This window comes from Micrasema longulum, unplaced genomic scaffold, assembly GCF_059751315.1.
Source record: "Micrasema longulum isolate JH-2025_06_02 unplaced genomic scaffold, ASM5975131v1 h1tg000773l, whole genome shotgun sequence".
Classification (NCBI taxonomy): domain Eukaryota; kingdom Metazoa; phylum Arthropoda; class Insecta; order Trichoptera; family Brachycentridae; genus Micrasema; species Micrasema longulum.
The window spans coordinates 4,307-20,987 of NW_028277967.1; the positions used below are offsets into that span (position 1 = coordinate 4,307).

The 16,681-nt window shown below is 34.1% G+C and overlaps 1 protein-coding gene across 1 annotated transcript in view; it reads right to left on the reverse strand.

Moving 5' to 3' along the window:
- Positions 1-989: 989 nt before the first annotated feature.
- Positions 990-16,681, reverse strand: part of LOC148279062 (uncharacterized) — a 36,726-nt gene continuing 21,034 nt past the window's right edge. Inside the window, exons 2-5 of the mRNA XM_088230497.1 lie at positions 13,069-13,206; positions 4,737-4,805; positions 2,643-2,852; positions 990-2,334 (exon numbers count right to left, since the gene is read on the reverse strand). Coding sequence (XP_088086623.1) covers positions 2,251-2,334; positions 2,643-2,852; positions 4,737-4,805; positions 13,069-13,206 — 501 coding nt within the window. The 3' untranslated portion in view covers positions 990-2,250. The remainder of the gene's footprint in view (positions 2,335-2,642; positions 2,853-4,736; positions 4,806-13,068; positions 13,207-16,681) is intronic.

The following is a 16,681-nucleotide window of genomic DNA, read 5'->3' on the forward strand; positions in this document are numbered from 1 at the left end:
TGTACATATTCTATGTTTTGTGATAAATAAAACGCATTTATAAAAATAATTTAGTTTCTGTATTTGTTTATACACATTTTATTAGCAAATGATACAATGCAATATATCAAACACAATTCATTGAACAAAATTTCATAAGAATGACTTAAGACAATATATAAATTACGCTTAAAAATAACATTATTCAATATTGGCAGTGATAATTGTTACAATAGACCATTTACAATCGATTGATTCCTTTCAAGTCAAATTTATTTCCAACAATTTTGGGTAAAATCAAAATCGAAGTATAAAATTATGCACTTTGAAATTATAAATAATCGTTGCATTTATGCTGACATGTTGTAGGTTATAAAAATAGTAAAATATTGCATTTAATTTAACTTATAAATGGCTAGTTTAACTTTTAAAAGAAAAGTGACACTTGGAAATTGGTCGATACTGTCACTTTTGTTTTTTAAAAATAAAATTCTAATTGGCAGAGAATAAAGAAGCGTGTGGTATTGGGGGAATTCTGTGACTGTTTTCTAGATGTGTAGGGGGTTTGTGTTGTTGTTTATTTTACGTTTTTCTTCCGCTGGATCTGGGAAGTATGGCCGCTGTCCAAATTTGGAACTAACACTGTATTCCTTCACTGTCATACAGAGAAACTATAATGAAGTGAATGTACTGACCATGTATATTTGGTGACTAATGCAGTGAGGTTACAATGAAAGCTTTTAAAGTTTCTATGTTTTGTTATTTTCGCCGTTTGGTTGTAAAGAAATATTACATTTTTGCTAAATTGGTTTAAAAAAATTGATAACAGTCTTTATGAACAGTTTCAGAAAAGGGGTGGGCGCTTTTATTGTATTGATAGTGAAAGCTAAGAGTTCTTATTTAAAAGCAATCAGATTATTGTATGCAGTACTGATTTCAATATTTTTTTACTGTAAAAATACAGAAAAATGAGAAAACTCATGTTGAACAAAAGGCAATTTTCTTAAGTATTTTTAAGATTCAAATGAAAAATCTGTTCAGAATAAAAATGAAATGTTTCTCTAGTGACACAATTCAAATCAGGAGTTCAATGACATTTTAAGCATGGTTTATTTTTATATTTTAATTAAAATTGCGAGTTTTATGTTTGAAACCACAAAAAACGAAAATGTTTTTAATAAGTATGTATTTTTAGATAAAAAAAATCTGGTGCTTGTTGGAAATCTGAGTCATTAAATACAATTTAAATTGAGATATTTCTTGATAAAACTCATTCAGATTCAAAGTATCTATCAAACTTCTGTGTTTAGTTTTACTTTTGATTGTCGAGCGGTTTTATCTAAGTAGACATCTTCTATGGAAAAATTGCTGTTAGTTTATGAGGATTCACAAAATACCAAGGTTATATTTTATGCGTGGCGAATGCAATGAGGACATTAGCAGACAAAACTCTAAGTGATCGTACAAGGAACAACAGAATAATAGAGATATTTGAGGCTGAGGACATCATAAGATAGAGTAAACAGCGAAGGAGGGACTCGTACAGTCATGTCCAAAGAATGGACACCACTAGACTCCCTTACATTGCACTACATAACCAGCCTCATGGGAATTGTCCTTATGGAAGACCTCCCAAAAAATAGGACAGCTGGGAATCCACCTCATGGGAGCAACCCTCTGGAGAACAGACTACATAGGTCCAAAGCAAGGCAGAAGATTACTAAATTAACTATGGTGTAATAAGACTACATAAATACTTACATACATTTGAAGGTGAATGCGAGTATCTAAATGATGATTTAAATTTAGTATTCTGTCATTAACCTGAAGCCTTTACACATTGTAAAAATAATTTTAAAAATTAAAGGAGTTCAACATATCAATTGTTTAAAGTCCCATGTAAAGTGTCAAATAATAAGTTGAATGAAAGAATTGTAAAGTCTGAGCAACACAATTGGCGGAGTAGGGAGGGCGCTAGTGTAGCTTTCTGCTTACACAATGCATGAAAATGTTTTAGTACTTAAACTGGCCACTCACATAACTGAACTGGTGAGACTATCGGAGACTATTAGGTACAGTTTGACCGATGCAAATCGGTGAAGCGGTGAGGGCGCCGGTGTAGTTTTCTGCTTACGCGGTGTATATATGACATGTTAGTACTAAATCTAGCTGTCCGCCAATTTGGACTGGTGAGACTATGGGATATAATTAAGGTAAGACATTTATGAGTATTTGTTTGTTTCTGGTGGGATCGCAGTTTGTTTTGTTAAATCAATACTTGTATCCACCGCTGGGGGCTCCGTAGTTGCTGTTTGGCTTTTGGTCTGGAAATCTGGCCTCTCCTTCATAGGAAACCTACAGAATAAAAACAGTATATATGAACAAATGAAAGAAACTGGCTTTATTTCTTGTAAATGGAGGTCAGTGGTAAATAAGCTTCTTAAGTCACTGCGATCTGTGAAGATTTATCTTCTAAGCCTACATCCTTACCGCTTAAGGACCACATTCGAGATAACTCGGGTAAACTTTACTTGCAGAAAAGATTACTCTCAAATATATTCGGGTGAAGAAATTATTTTATACGTGAAACTATGTGATATGTACTTAATGCATGTATTCTGAAGTCATTCAAGTTTTAAAATATGCGCAATCTTTGATTTTACCTCTGCGTTGAAGCCGTTCTTCCAGTCAGCTGTGTATCGGACAATCTGCAGTCTTCCGTCGGGGAGTTGAACTCTGTATTCTCCTCTTGTGATGTCGCCGTCAGAGACCGCGTTGTGGCTGTAGTCGTTGCCGTACTCTGCTTCCTTTACAGCGTAGTTGAAGTCGAAGGGCATTCCTGGCTCATGGTGATGGTGATCGTCGTGATGCTCCTGGAATGAAAGCAAGGAATGTTTAACTAGATGATGGATCCCACTTCGCCTGTTTATCTGAGAGAGCTCCTCCAACCTTTATCACAACATGGACTATCTCTTCGTTCTAGTAACGAGAGAACCCTTTTAATACCCTTTCATCGCTCTAATTTTCTTGCCTCCTCTTTCACAGTAGTAGCTGCTCGATTGTGGAATAATCTACCCATTAATGTTAGAAAAGCCCCTTTATTTACATTTAAGTCAAGATTGAAATGTCACTTCCGGAATATTTGAGTTTTTCCTTTCTCCTCCCTCCTCTTTTCGTAGTATAGTGTAGATTTTTAGTCAATTTTTATTTGTTAAAAAAATATATATGTACATTAAAGTTTTGTTTTATAGTGAAAATATTACAGTATACCTACAATATGTTCATATACTACTGATTTTCTCTTTGGGTAGGTAGGTGGAAATTGCTTTGCTAAATATTGAAACTGTTCCTTTATCCTTCTTTCCTTCCCATCCCCTCTCCTCTCTTCATAGTATAGTGATATTTTTTTATATTCATAGTGTAGTGTTAATTTTTTATATATTTTTATTTTGTTAATCTTTGTTTTTAATTTTTGTATAAAATTGTAATGTTCAATATGTCCATGTGCTTGTAATTTTCTCAAACTAAAAGGTTTGGGTAGGTTTGAATAAATTGCCTTAAGGCAATATGCCCGCCTTTATATATATATATATATATAAATTGTATATGTATATAAAGTGTTAAATAAATAAATAAATGTCTGTAGGACTATTGCCTACCATTCTACTACCCTTTTCTATAATCAAGACAACCGCTCCAGGATTTGGACCACATCAATAAATGGACCAAAAACTAGCTAATCTCACTAAATGTTGAAAAATGTACTGTTCTTCACATAGGCAAAAACAACTTAAATACTTATCTTTTGGGTGGTGTCCAACTCAAACCCGTAAAGTATCAAAAAGATCTCGGCATAATCATATCAATGGATTTAAAATAGGAAGCTCACATCACGTATATTGCCAAGAAAGCCAAGTCAATAATTAGCTTGATTAAAAAGGCATTCCAAAATATTACTCCAGAGATATTTCTCAAAATATATATAAGACCTATGTAAGACCTTTATTGAGTATGGATATCAAGTATGGATTCCCTATTTTACTAAAGACATCGAGCTACTGGAAAAAGTCCAAAGATGTACCACAAAAATTCAAATTACTCAAAAAGATGCCTTACCATGACTCCAAACCTGCGAAATTAAAAAATTCCTGTTATTTTCTGAACACATCTCGTACGAGTAAAACATGTGATGATTCATAATCAACTCTGAAGATGGTTTCTGCAATGGTAACCGAAACGTCGGAACGAATCCAACTAACATGGGATCACCCAAAAAAGATACACGAAGATATTAGAAGCAAACTTAGAAAGCTCCACCAAAAATGGAAAATTTGTTATTGATGCCAAAATAAACCAAATATAAAAAACTACCTACCTAAATAATAGCGTAATTCAAAACCGTCTCTAAATCTTTCAAAAACAGATTTCAATTATACTACTCGTCACCGCAAACTTGGCATTCTCCATTGAGTTAGTGAAGCATAATTAGAAATCTCACAATTATTTTTTTTTCAAATATCTCCGTAACTCCTTCAATGGAGATTCCTAAGTTTGCTTCAAATACCCTCACATGCTGATAATATTGACCGTGAAAATCTAAACACATGTTTAACTATGTATAAATGTGATTCCAATCCGCTGTATTATTTCAAAAGCAATCAAATCTGGCACTCACTAATCTGGATAATTAGGGTTTTACTATTTTTTTACTTATTTGTATAATAGTTGAATAATGTTATTAAATTTATGTAACTTACATGGTGGGGCGCTGGGGTTCCATAAGTTGGTCCAGGGGTAGGTTGAATTGGGCGAGAAGGGAACGGTACCTGTAATTTAAAATTTAACTTTTTATAACACAGAATGATAATGAATGATAAATTCAACACACGTTTGACAAAAATGAAAAACAAAAATTGAAACAATCATGATCATTCCATGTCCGCTCCCTAGTTGTAGCATATGGTGTCCAGGCATCTCTGTCGGCTGAAAGCTCATGTGCATCCACCCAAGTCAGGTTCTCGCCCCGAAGTTGTGATATAAACTGCCGACCAACAGTCAGCAGTGGACGTCCAGGACGTTGAGAACCTGATACTTTGTAAAATAGGCAATTCAATTCAATTTATTTATTTTAAATATAACATATACATTACAAAAACATATTCAATACGTACATATTATAAAAAAGAAAAAAAAATACAGGAAAGAGACTCATGTCAAAGTAGTCAAAGAATCCTGCTCCGGAAAACCCCTTCGGATACATGGAACAGATCAATATCCAGAGCGATGTTGTTCAGCATAGCGGTAGCCCTTCCAACAGGCATAACCATAGGCACGTTGGTCCTGAATATCGGAATATGAAACAATCTATGCTGACGCTGTCTTAGGTAATTATCAGGAACATACAAACCAATGCTCATCATAATTTCTGAATTATCGATTACACCGCGCAACAATCGATAAAAATGTGTGGTCAAATACACATTCCTTCTAGTCTCTAAACTATTGTAGCCAAGCATACCCTGGAGAAACTCGGTCGGGTAGAGCCAAGGATAATACCCTCACTCTCTCATGTAGAGATATCTCAGAAACTTCTTTTGGATTTTCTCTATCATAAGAGAGTACTTCAGTTCATGTGGCCCCCAAATCACCGAGCCACTCTCGAGTCTACTTCGCACCAAGCGTAGTTAAGGCTCTCGGGAGGCATCCGCAGTACATGGTCAAGCCAACCGAATCACCTCCGCTTGATGACAGCTGTTACCGGAGTTTGCTGCGAACGTTCTCTTATCACTTCATTCTGTACAACGTCAAACCACCGCACAACCAAGATTCTTCTAAGACACCTATTCTCAAAACTCAGTATTTTGGGCCCTAGTGAGGTGCCACGATTTGCATCCATAGAGGAGAATAGGTGTTATGCAGGCGTTATATAAGCGGCATTTGGTTTTCACTGAGTAAATATCCGATCTCCAGATAGCCTTCATACTGTTGAATGTGGCGCCTGCTACTGCTAACCACACTCCCAGTTATTTTTGAAAGCTGCCATTTTCGGTAACATATACTCCAAGGTATTTGAAACTCTCGACCCTTTCGATGATTTGGTTTGACAGTCAAGGGATTTTGGGCATCAAGGCATGAAGTATTACACAGTACATGCGATATTAATTATTAGCGTGTCTCTATGTTTGTATTTTTTTGATACATAAGGAAATTCAGGGTTTTTTATTATTTAATAATAGACTGACCCAAAAATATTTTTTTTCAATTTTCATAAATCGTATTATCAGTGTTACGATTTTTTTAAGTTACGCATTTATGAAGCGGCTCCGCATGTGACGTCAGAGGTTCTTTTCCGCTTATTATCGATCAGTTCTGCCCATCGGTTCATGTACAGCAAGCAAACCGGAAATCTTCCATAACTCTCTTATCACTTGTTGATTCATATGAACAAGTGACGTCGTTCAGCAGACAGTTTTTTTTTTTTTGCACAGGAATCTTTGCCTTACAATTTAATGCTCCAATTTTTACCGCGCGCAAGAAAACATTTATTGTATCCAATTTTTTGTAGGGCTGAAGTTCCTTGTTATTTCTTGTGGAGCCTGACCACCCAAAAACCTGGTGCCAAAAGTACGGCATACAAATATTAGAAATAATTTTCGAAATCGCAGAAGTTCCGGCATAGAAAATTTCATTCTGATACTTTTTCTTTAAAAAAACAAAATCCGTTCAATATTAGAGTTTGTCCAAATATTTGTAGACAAAAGACTGGATTTCACGACCTCGGGAGTCATTAAGATTAACAAATTACGACAACATAAGTCAAATAAATAACAAAAGTCTACGATGTATGCAAGAAAAGCGATTTGCTTATGAATGTTGATAAATCGAAAGTTATGGTTTTTGAAAGGGATGAAAATATAACTAAATGTGAGATCAGTGTGAACGGAGATATTCGGAATCAGGTAGAAGAATTTGTGTACTGGGAAGTATGTTTACTAGGGCTGGAAAGGAGGGTAAGTGCCGGGAATAGGGTGAACGGTGCACTGAAATCTACTTTGGCAAACAAATGTTTATAGCAGGAGACTAAACTAGCAGTTCACAACGGAGTTCTAGTGCCAACTCTAATGTATGGAATTGGAAAAATGATGATGAAAGTAGGTTGAATGCTATCGAAATGCGATCCCTCAGGCGAATGTGTGGTAAAACGATGTATGATAGGTGCAAAAATGTCGAGATCCGTGAAGTGTGTAAGGCTGAGACACGCCTTATCGACAGAACCAAGAAAGGGGTGCTGCGTTGGTTTGGACATGTAGAGCGAATGGACAGCGAAAGAACGGTTAACAGGATCTACGATGCGAATGTTGATGGACACAGAAAACGAAGAAGACCGAGAAAGACATGGCACGACCAATTTCATCCCTGTGTAAGTTGTTAATTAACAATAACAATAAATCCGTTCAGTTTTGGGGTCCCGAAATCGGAAATACGAGACCTCGATTTTGTTGATGTAAGTTAGACATAATCAGAGTGACGGAAAAATATATTCAAGTATTTATTCATTAAATTGCTCTCCCACCGCGTATCCCAACAACATGGATATTCACAGAACGAGTGGATCACGATTCTGATATTTTGTATTTTTTCTAACTGGTCGCGGTACGTAAGTATTAAATGTCAAATAAAATTTCGCAGATAATTGGACATATATTTATAATATAATAGGTAAACAAATTTTTAAGTTAAATAATAGGGTATTTTCACATTTTTTACTCTATGGATGCATGAACAGGCACAATGAAGTATTTAAGTTTAAATAAACTTTTAAATCAGTATGTATTTCACGTCCGCGAATCGAACACAGGGCCTCAATTCGGGGGTTAAGGGTCATAAGGGCGAAACTACAAAAACACAGTTTTGAGACAAATGATAAAACAGTTTTCAAAAAATAATACTGTCTTTTAAGGGTAACAAATAAAGAAAATAAAAAATACAGTTAATAGAGCATAAAATGTTTTAGAGTTAAAAATATGAAACTACGCTTTCGTCTATATGACCCTAACTTGCGCTTACATGAGTAAATTAACAAAATGATGTAAAAGGTGTTTTATTCTTCTGACTTTAAACAAAACGCTTCATTTGTAGTTTCACACAAATTTAACTAGGTAACTACTTATAGGATGAGTTTCATCTTTTTGTCACTAACAGGATATTTTGTTTGGATATCAGATTAGTACTTAACACAAAACAGCATTTTTTGTAGTTTCGCCCTTATGACCCTAAGCCCCCGAATTATGAACGCTTGTGTAAAGTGGCCACTTAAACCACTAAATGACAGGTCATAAGCCCTGTAAATGCATATAATTACATATTTCCTTATCAAAAATGTTTTTCTTCTCTGCTGCAACTAACTGAGACCTAGATAACCCCGAGGGAGGAAATCCAGTCTTTCTACAAACATTTGGACATGCTTAAAACATTGTTGTATCGCGACTTGTTTAGCATTCATGGTAGAAGATACAAAAATGTGTTTTTGTGGATTACTCAAAAATGCCTTTCTAAAAATTGTAAAATAATGTTCTCCTCACAACAGTAATATGTCGATTAAATAAATCAATAATTTCATTATGATACAATCAAACTGAAATTAACATTGAACAAATCCAGAAATGCGAAAGTAGTTAAAAATTACGTACACATTTGCTGTTTAATCGAAAATAATGACCATTACGTCAGTTGAATTTGGTTTTTTTATTTCTGACCGGAGGTTATCTAGTCAAAGTTCATTACAACCTGTATTTAAATCTAAAAAAATGTATTGGTTATTTACATCAGTGATTTCTAGGTCACTATGCCTTTATAATGCCGTTTATCATTTTACGTCAATCAGACCCGATTCGCCTACCTTGAACTATCAACAATTATGAATTAGCAGTGGAAGATTCTATAGGTTACTAAGTTCCGTGGTGTTACGTCTATAATATGTAATATTTGTTTCGCATCCAGTAAATAAAGTTGCTCTCTACCAGACGAAATTTGATCCTAATTGCGATGTTTCTATTCAATAATTATTATTAAATGTTCGTGCGGTTTTTTTTAAATAAAAAGCAATTGCTAACTCTTATGTGGCTGTGACGTCACACTGATCGACATGGGACACAAAATTTGATATGTCTCTCTTATTTTTTGAAATGACGAACTCGTATTTTTTGTAATACTCAAATTAACGTTTTCACGTCGGATTTGGAAAGTAAAATTTGCATCTCTATGCTGAATGTTAATACAAAAAATATTTATCCTTGCTACTCGAAGAATGAATGACCGCTAATTCAGTAACACATCCGCATAAGAGAGAGCACGAAGATAGAATTAATAACAAGGAAGACAGAGACGATGTTCTTTGGCGGGTGTTGTGTAAAACATATTCAGTCTCCAGTCGGTTGATGACGGTGATATGCTGAACGCATAAAAACTGAATCATAAATACGCCACTCATTTTACGCACGCGCGTAAAATGAGTGGCGTATTTATGATTTTTAATTTATTTTGCTATAACAGGGCTAAATTATATGTTTATTTGCATTCATTATGGAAAAGGAATTATTAAACAGCATGTCTCCGTGTTTTTTTTTCAAATGTCTGAACTTAAAAATATTACGTCTTTTACTAGTGGTAACACGATGTTACATCACCGCGCGCAAAGGGATTATTTGCCACAGTATTTTAAGAGTTAGAGAGGCACTTGTGAACTTCTGGAAATCTGTAGATAAATTCAGGACACAGCAAAACATACGAGGGCGGATTGAAAATGAAGCTACCTAAGTAGGAAAAAAACATTTGTTTTTTTCAAAAACCATTTATTTCTCAACATAGTCTCTTTTTACTTCGACACACTTAGTAAGACGATATTCCAACTTTTTTATACCATCTGAATAATGCGATTTCGGGAACCTCTCAAAATACGCGTTAGTTTCGGTAATCACTTTTTCGTTTGAGCTGAATCTTTTTCCTGCGAGCCATTTTTTCAGGTTTGGAAACAGGAAAAAGTCACTAGGAGCTAAATCTGGACTATAAGGTGGATGATCAACCAATTCGAAGTGTATTTCACGTAATTTTAGCATCGTATCTAATGCTGCGTGAACCGGTGCGTTGTCTCGAAGAAAGAGATTTTTTTTCTTCTTTAAATGTGGTCGTTTTTCCTTGATTGCATCATTCAATTGATCCAATAATGCACGATAATACTTTCCTGTGATTGTGGATCCTTTTTTAAGATAATTGATGAGCAATATTCCAAGTGCATCCCAAAATACAGTGGTCATAACCTTGCCAGCCGATTTCACTGCCTTTGCCTTCTTCGGAGCACTCCACCAGCTTCCACCCATTGTTTCGATTGATTTTTGGTTTTAGGTGTATAGTGGTGCACCCACGTTTCATCAAAAGTTATTAATCAACTCCGAAAATCAACAGGATTACGCTTTATCATGTCCAAACACTGCTGTGAAGTGGTCTCTTGATTTCGTTTTTGTTCGACACTGAGCAAACGCGGCACCCATCTTGCCGATAGCTTTTTCATATGCAAATGTTCATGCAAAATATTGAACACACGTTCATATAAGATGTTTACCATTTCAACAATCTCACGCAACTTTATTCGGCGATCATTCATTACTATATCGAGGATTTTCTTGATATTTTCTTCAATAACAACCTATTTGGCCTTACTATTGATGGTATTGTTGCAGTGCTTGTTCGGTCACGTTTAAATTCAGCAATAAAATATTTTACCATGTAATCTGACGAAACAGATTCATCGTAATGTTTATCGATCTTTTCTTTTGTCTCTTTCACCGTTTTCCCTTTCATATAATAGTGTTAAATCACTGCATAAATTCGCTTTTTTCCATTTTTAAAGAAACACAAAAGTTGTTTACCTCAAACGACTACAACAAATAAATTAATAGATGAATTTGGGTGACATTTTAACAGCTGCCGTTTGACAGATCGCAATTTGGAAAAAAAAAACTTTTTTATGTTTGTGTTGCCATCTAGCGCGCTAGGTAGCTTCATTATCAATCCGCCCTCGTTCAGACGCGATCAGCGGGAAGGATTAATAACCTTGGCCCTACCACTCACTCGAAGCTAGCACAAAGAAACTTTACCTTCCTGGCTCCGAAATTTTTTAATCAACTTCCTGCAGCCATAAAAAACTCCACAAGTGCCAATGTGTTTAAGAAAAATGGTTGCAAATGGTTGCTGCACATCGATAGGGACGAGGTTGTCAATTTTTTTATTGTTCGTGATTAGCAATTACCAAAAATTGACAAATCTGCTTTCCTTCCGTACTTTTATTTGCTTTTTATATATCTAGATATTTTTGTTTTTTTCATTATGCATTTTTGTATTATTTAATTTAGTACTCAATCTTATTTGGCATATTACTTATTACTCCTATTTCTTACAATTGTGTAGAGTGAGTTTATAGAAGCCATATCTCAATTATCGTTTTATATATATATTATTTTTTCTGTTGATTTCAATGATACTTTTATTTAGTCTTTTTTTCGATACTTCTATTATTATTATTTGTTTATTTAAATACATAAGTTTATTGTACATTATTTGAGACATAAGTCCCAACTCCGTGGGACTAAAAGTCCTGTGTTGAGATGGGACTAGCAATTAGTTGACACAGACACATGAGTATATCACCACAAATATAGGATCAGAAACACAAAAATAATTTTTAAAAAACATGTATATGGCACATCAATATGGTAAACGATAAACTCAAACATTCGGAAAATCATCAAGGAGTTTCCCACTCAAATCCCCCACACTAAGGAAAATCCTGTCTTTAACTACTTTCTTGAAAATAGTTTTTGTCCTTGAGAGTTTAATACGCTCTTCCAAAATATTGAACACTCTCATTGCGATACATAAGAGATGCCTCTGAGCAAAAGTCGTACGGGTTTTGGGTATGACATAATTCATGCTAAATTTTACTATTATACTGTAATTTTGGATATTTGATTATGTATGAATCTAAATTTAATAATCTTTTTTAAATTGCATCTTTTTTTGGATTGTTATTATATTGCATCACATGTCAATATATTTTAACCTAGTAAATTTTACTATGTATTTTTTATTGTTAATTATTATGGCTTGACACGGGCACAGCCTAAAAAGCCTTGATAAGTTCACTTATATTTAAACGAGTGTAAATTATATTTAGATATTTTTTTAATTTCGCCTTTTTTTCATAGATTCATAGCTGAAAGCCTTCGGTATAATTTTTAACTAAAAATTTGATGCTTTTTTGAAAAAACGAAACAATCGACGAAAGAATACGAAGGTGACACAATTTACATTCTTCTTTTGCAATTTCCCAAAAAGTTGATTTTTTTAGATGAGTCGTTTTCGTCCTAAAGGTGCGATATTATATTTCTAATTGTAGAATAAAATAAAACAGAAAAAAAATATTATGTATTTTACCAGATTTATTGATTTTAATAACAGCCAGATCTAATATTAAATGAAACGTCATACACAAATGCGGAATGTATGAGGTGACATTCATTTTGATGACATTTTGAGATCATGAAATTTTTAGAAAGTGATTATTACAGTTTTTTGTATTAAACCGGCATGGCTGTTTTAAACAGAACATAGAATCGACCTTCCTAAATTCGATAACATCAAAATCTTTGATCGGGTAGTGGTCCCGTGGCTAGTGTCTCGGACTCACGGCTCAAAGGTCCATAGTTCAGATCCCACTCTAGCCCAACTTGATCCCATTTTCTAATAGTGAGTTATTTACAACTCGTTGAAAATGGCCTTCAAAATGAAATATTTTGGTAAATTATAAGAACGCAAATAATTCGTTTTATTATTTTTTTTTTTCTGAATTGTGGACTGGCTGCTTTCTGCATAACTACGTTCAATTGTATGTTTCTTTGTTGAATTACCTCATAAAAAAATAGGGCATGGGCCACTGAATTACAAAAATTTGACACTCAAATCAAATACACATGAATCCAAAATAAATACAATGAATTTTGCTGTATAAATGAATCGATGAAGATTGTTTTTTACCTTCGTATTAGTGTTTGTCCCTGGGAATGGCACCAGAGGTGGTTCATAGTTGTATCCCTTATTCGGGGGAAGATACCCCTGTGGAGCGGACAATACTGAGCCCAGAACTCCGCACACTACAGCCAACGCTAATCCAACCTGCAAAAATAATATTATTTGTTTTTAAATCTTGAGAAAAACACATCGCACCCCGGGAATAATAACAACGACAACAAACCACAACGCCGTTTCCCCGAAAGGGTAGGCAGAGAGGATAGAACGCCACATCACTCTATCTTTGCATACAGATCTTGCTTCCTCTACATTCATACATCTTCTCATGCACGCGCGTCGGTTATTTCGACTTTTGACATGTCCATCTTCAAGTTTTGTTAAATTTAATCATGCCATGTCTTTCTCGGTCTTCCTCGTTTTCTGCATCCATCAACATTCGCAATGTAAATATTTTTAGCAATTCTTTCGCCGTCCATTCGCTCTACATGTCCAAACCAGCGCAGGGCTCCTTTCTTGATTTTGTCGATAGTGCTTATCTCAGCCTTACATAATGTACGGATCTCAACATTTGTGCATCTATCATACATAGTTTTACCACACATTCGCCTGAGAGATAGCATTTCTAAAGCATTCAACCTACTTTCGTCCCTGTTTTTCCAAGTCCATATTTCGCTCTCATACATCAGGGTCGGGATCAGGACTCTATTGCGAACTGCTGATTTTGCCTCTTGCGACAAACATTTATTTGCCAAGGTTGATTTAAGTGCACCGTTCACTCTGTTCCCGGCACTCACCCTCGTTTTAATATCATTCTCAGTCATTCCATATCTAGTAAATATACTTCCCAGATACACAAACTCCTCTACTTGTTTTAGTATAATTCCATTCACAGTGATTTCACATTTAGTCATACTTTGATTTCTTTCAAAAACCATCACATTCGATTTGTCGACATTCATCACAAATCGCCTCCCTCGCATACATCGTAGACCTTTGTTACCAAGAGTTGCAGTAATGAAAATCGTCATCGGGTTGTGGTCCTGTGGCTAGTGTCTCGGACTCACGGACCAAAGGTCCGTGGTTCGAATCCCACTCTACCCCAACTCGATTCCATTTTCTAATAGTGAGTTATTTACAACTCGTTGAAAATGGCCCTCAAAATTAAATATTTGGGTAAATCATAAGAACACAAATATTTCTTTTAAAAAAAAAAAATGTTTTTTATATTTTTCAATTATTTAGGAAAAACAACAGTTTTTAAATAAGAAAAAAATTTATAAAAATACTACATATATCCAATTAAAGTTTTGAGAAAAAAACATATAAAATGGTCGGACTTATCATGCGAGTATTGAAACCATTTAAACATGCAGAGACATATGAAAATCTTTATAAAACATTTGTTCGTCCCCAGGTAGAATACTGTACTCCTATTTGGTCACCTTACTATAATGTTAGTATTAATAAACTAGAAAGGATCCAACAAAAAATCTTTAAACAGGTCGAATACTGGTTAAACCTTAACTTCTCTAACCATGCTGAAAGTATGCAGTACCATGGAATAAACTCTCTTAAAAATCGAAGAATAATGTTAGAGCTGTTATTTTAATACAAATCAATAAATATTAAAATTGATTCCCGTAATCTACTTGAAAGACTTCCATTCCTTGTGCCATCTAGACCGACAAGACAAAGTCTTCTGTTTTACACAGATAACGCGTCAACAAACTATTTGAAACAATCTACAATACCTAGAATATGCGACTAATATAACAATTTATCAGGGGCGAATCGTCAAAATAAGCGGTTATGCACAGCTTACCATTATATTTGACTTTTAATAATAATATTTTATAGTAACCATGTTTATGGGAAAATAAATAAAATAATTGTTATTTATTATAAATCACCATATATATATTTCGACAAAAAAAAATCTATGAAGTGCGCCTAGCGCCAACGTCCAGCCCATTCTCACTGAACGACGAAACTAGACGATTACCTCAGCTTATTCTTCCATACAAAAAAGTACACTGTATTTTTTGTCTTTAACCCAAGTCGGCTTTTTTAGTACTAAAACAAACTTGCAGATTACAAATATTATTAGAAGATTCTCTATTTGGAAACTAGTATTTCGAACATTATTTCCGAAGGACTATTTTTCTTTGATAAGATACCGTTGACATATTATGTATCACATAAGACAGGTGGCGTTCGCAGTGGCCGTTTTAGGCATTATTCATTTAAAAAGAAATCGGCCAGTGCTCAAGTCTTGACAGTACCACGACAGTATTGTCAATGACAGATCATAATGGAAATATCTGCTGAATGTTATTGTGGTATTTGTTAATAAACTTTTGTACAAGTTTAGTATTGTATTAAAATAGTGTCGAATAAAGCTACGTATATCGCGTGGTTAATAATAATTGTTGTTTGAGTTGATTTTTACAGAACCACATAAAAAATAGTCCTATATAATAACATTACTTACATGTTATGTAGGTACTTATATTTAGTACAAATTAATGAACATTTTTTATAGATTACCAATAAAATAAATCACGGCTCGCCACTGCAATTTATTTACCGAGGCTGATATTTTTTGTGACAGTGTATGTAAATTTCGGTCAAAAATCATAGAAATATTGAGAGAAGCGGATATTTAACTTTATTATTATAATACATATTTTTCATTTATTTTCTTTTACATTTGTTATATTTAACATAATTTAAATTATTGCATTAATGTAAACCATTTTTTTTGGTGTGTGCATGAGTGTCCTACACTTAATATACAAAGAAATTGTCAATATTTGTGTACATACTGTTTGTTTACCAAATAAAATAAAATAAAGTTTTTCACAAATATAATGACAGAACATGTGACACAATAAAGAGGAAAAATAATAAATTATGGGCCTTACATGTAAATCGTAAGAAATTGACATTGTTAAGGACATATTTATGCATAGAAAATTATCATAAAGAAAAACAGAAAGACACAATGGTATTTAGTAGCTTGGTAGGAGTGGAAGCGGGAGAGAGGTGTTTATAATTAATTTGATTCAGTGATCGTTTGAAAGAAGACAACTTGTTATCAAAGAAATCAAGACTGGTATGTTTGTTGGCAGACCTAAGAATTCTGGGCAAGGGGAATGAAAACCATAGTTAGTTCTATGGTTATCGGTATAACAAAGCTAGTTTTGTCTGAGGTTTCTAGTTGGGATATTTAATTTTATTGAGCTCAGTAGTTCAGGCGCATCAAAGAGTGAGTTGAGAATTTTAAATAGGACTAGAAGGTCGGATTTATTTCGACAGTCTTGAAGAGAATATGAAGAAGATATGGACCATCGATAAAATAGTTTAAAATTTTGAAGATGAAAGACAGATCAGAAATGCTTCTAATAATGATTCCTCATAATGATTATTAATTATAGTAACACATTAGCAATGCTCCATTAACTATAGTAACACTCAAATAATTGTTTAATGAGTTACGCAATGCGACTAATGGATACCCACTTTTTTGTTTGTTTTACACTCCCGTCAAAATTATTGTTATCATCTTTAAAAAATAACACACATTTTTTTAAATAGCTGTATTTCAAAAAACCAACCG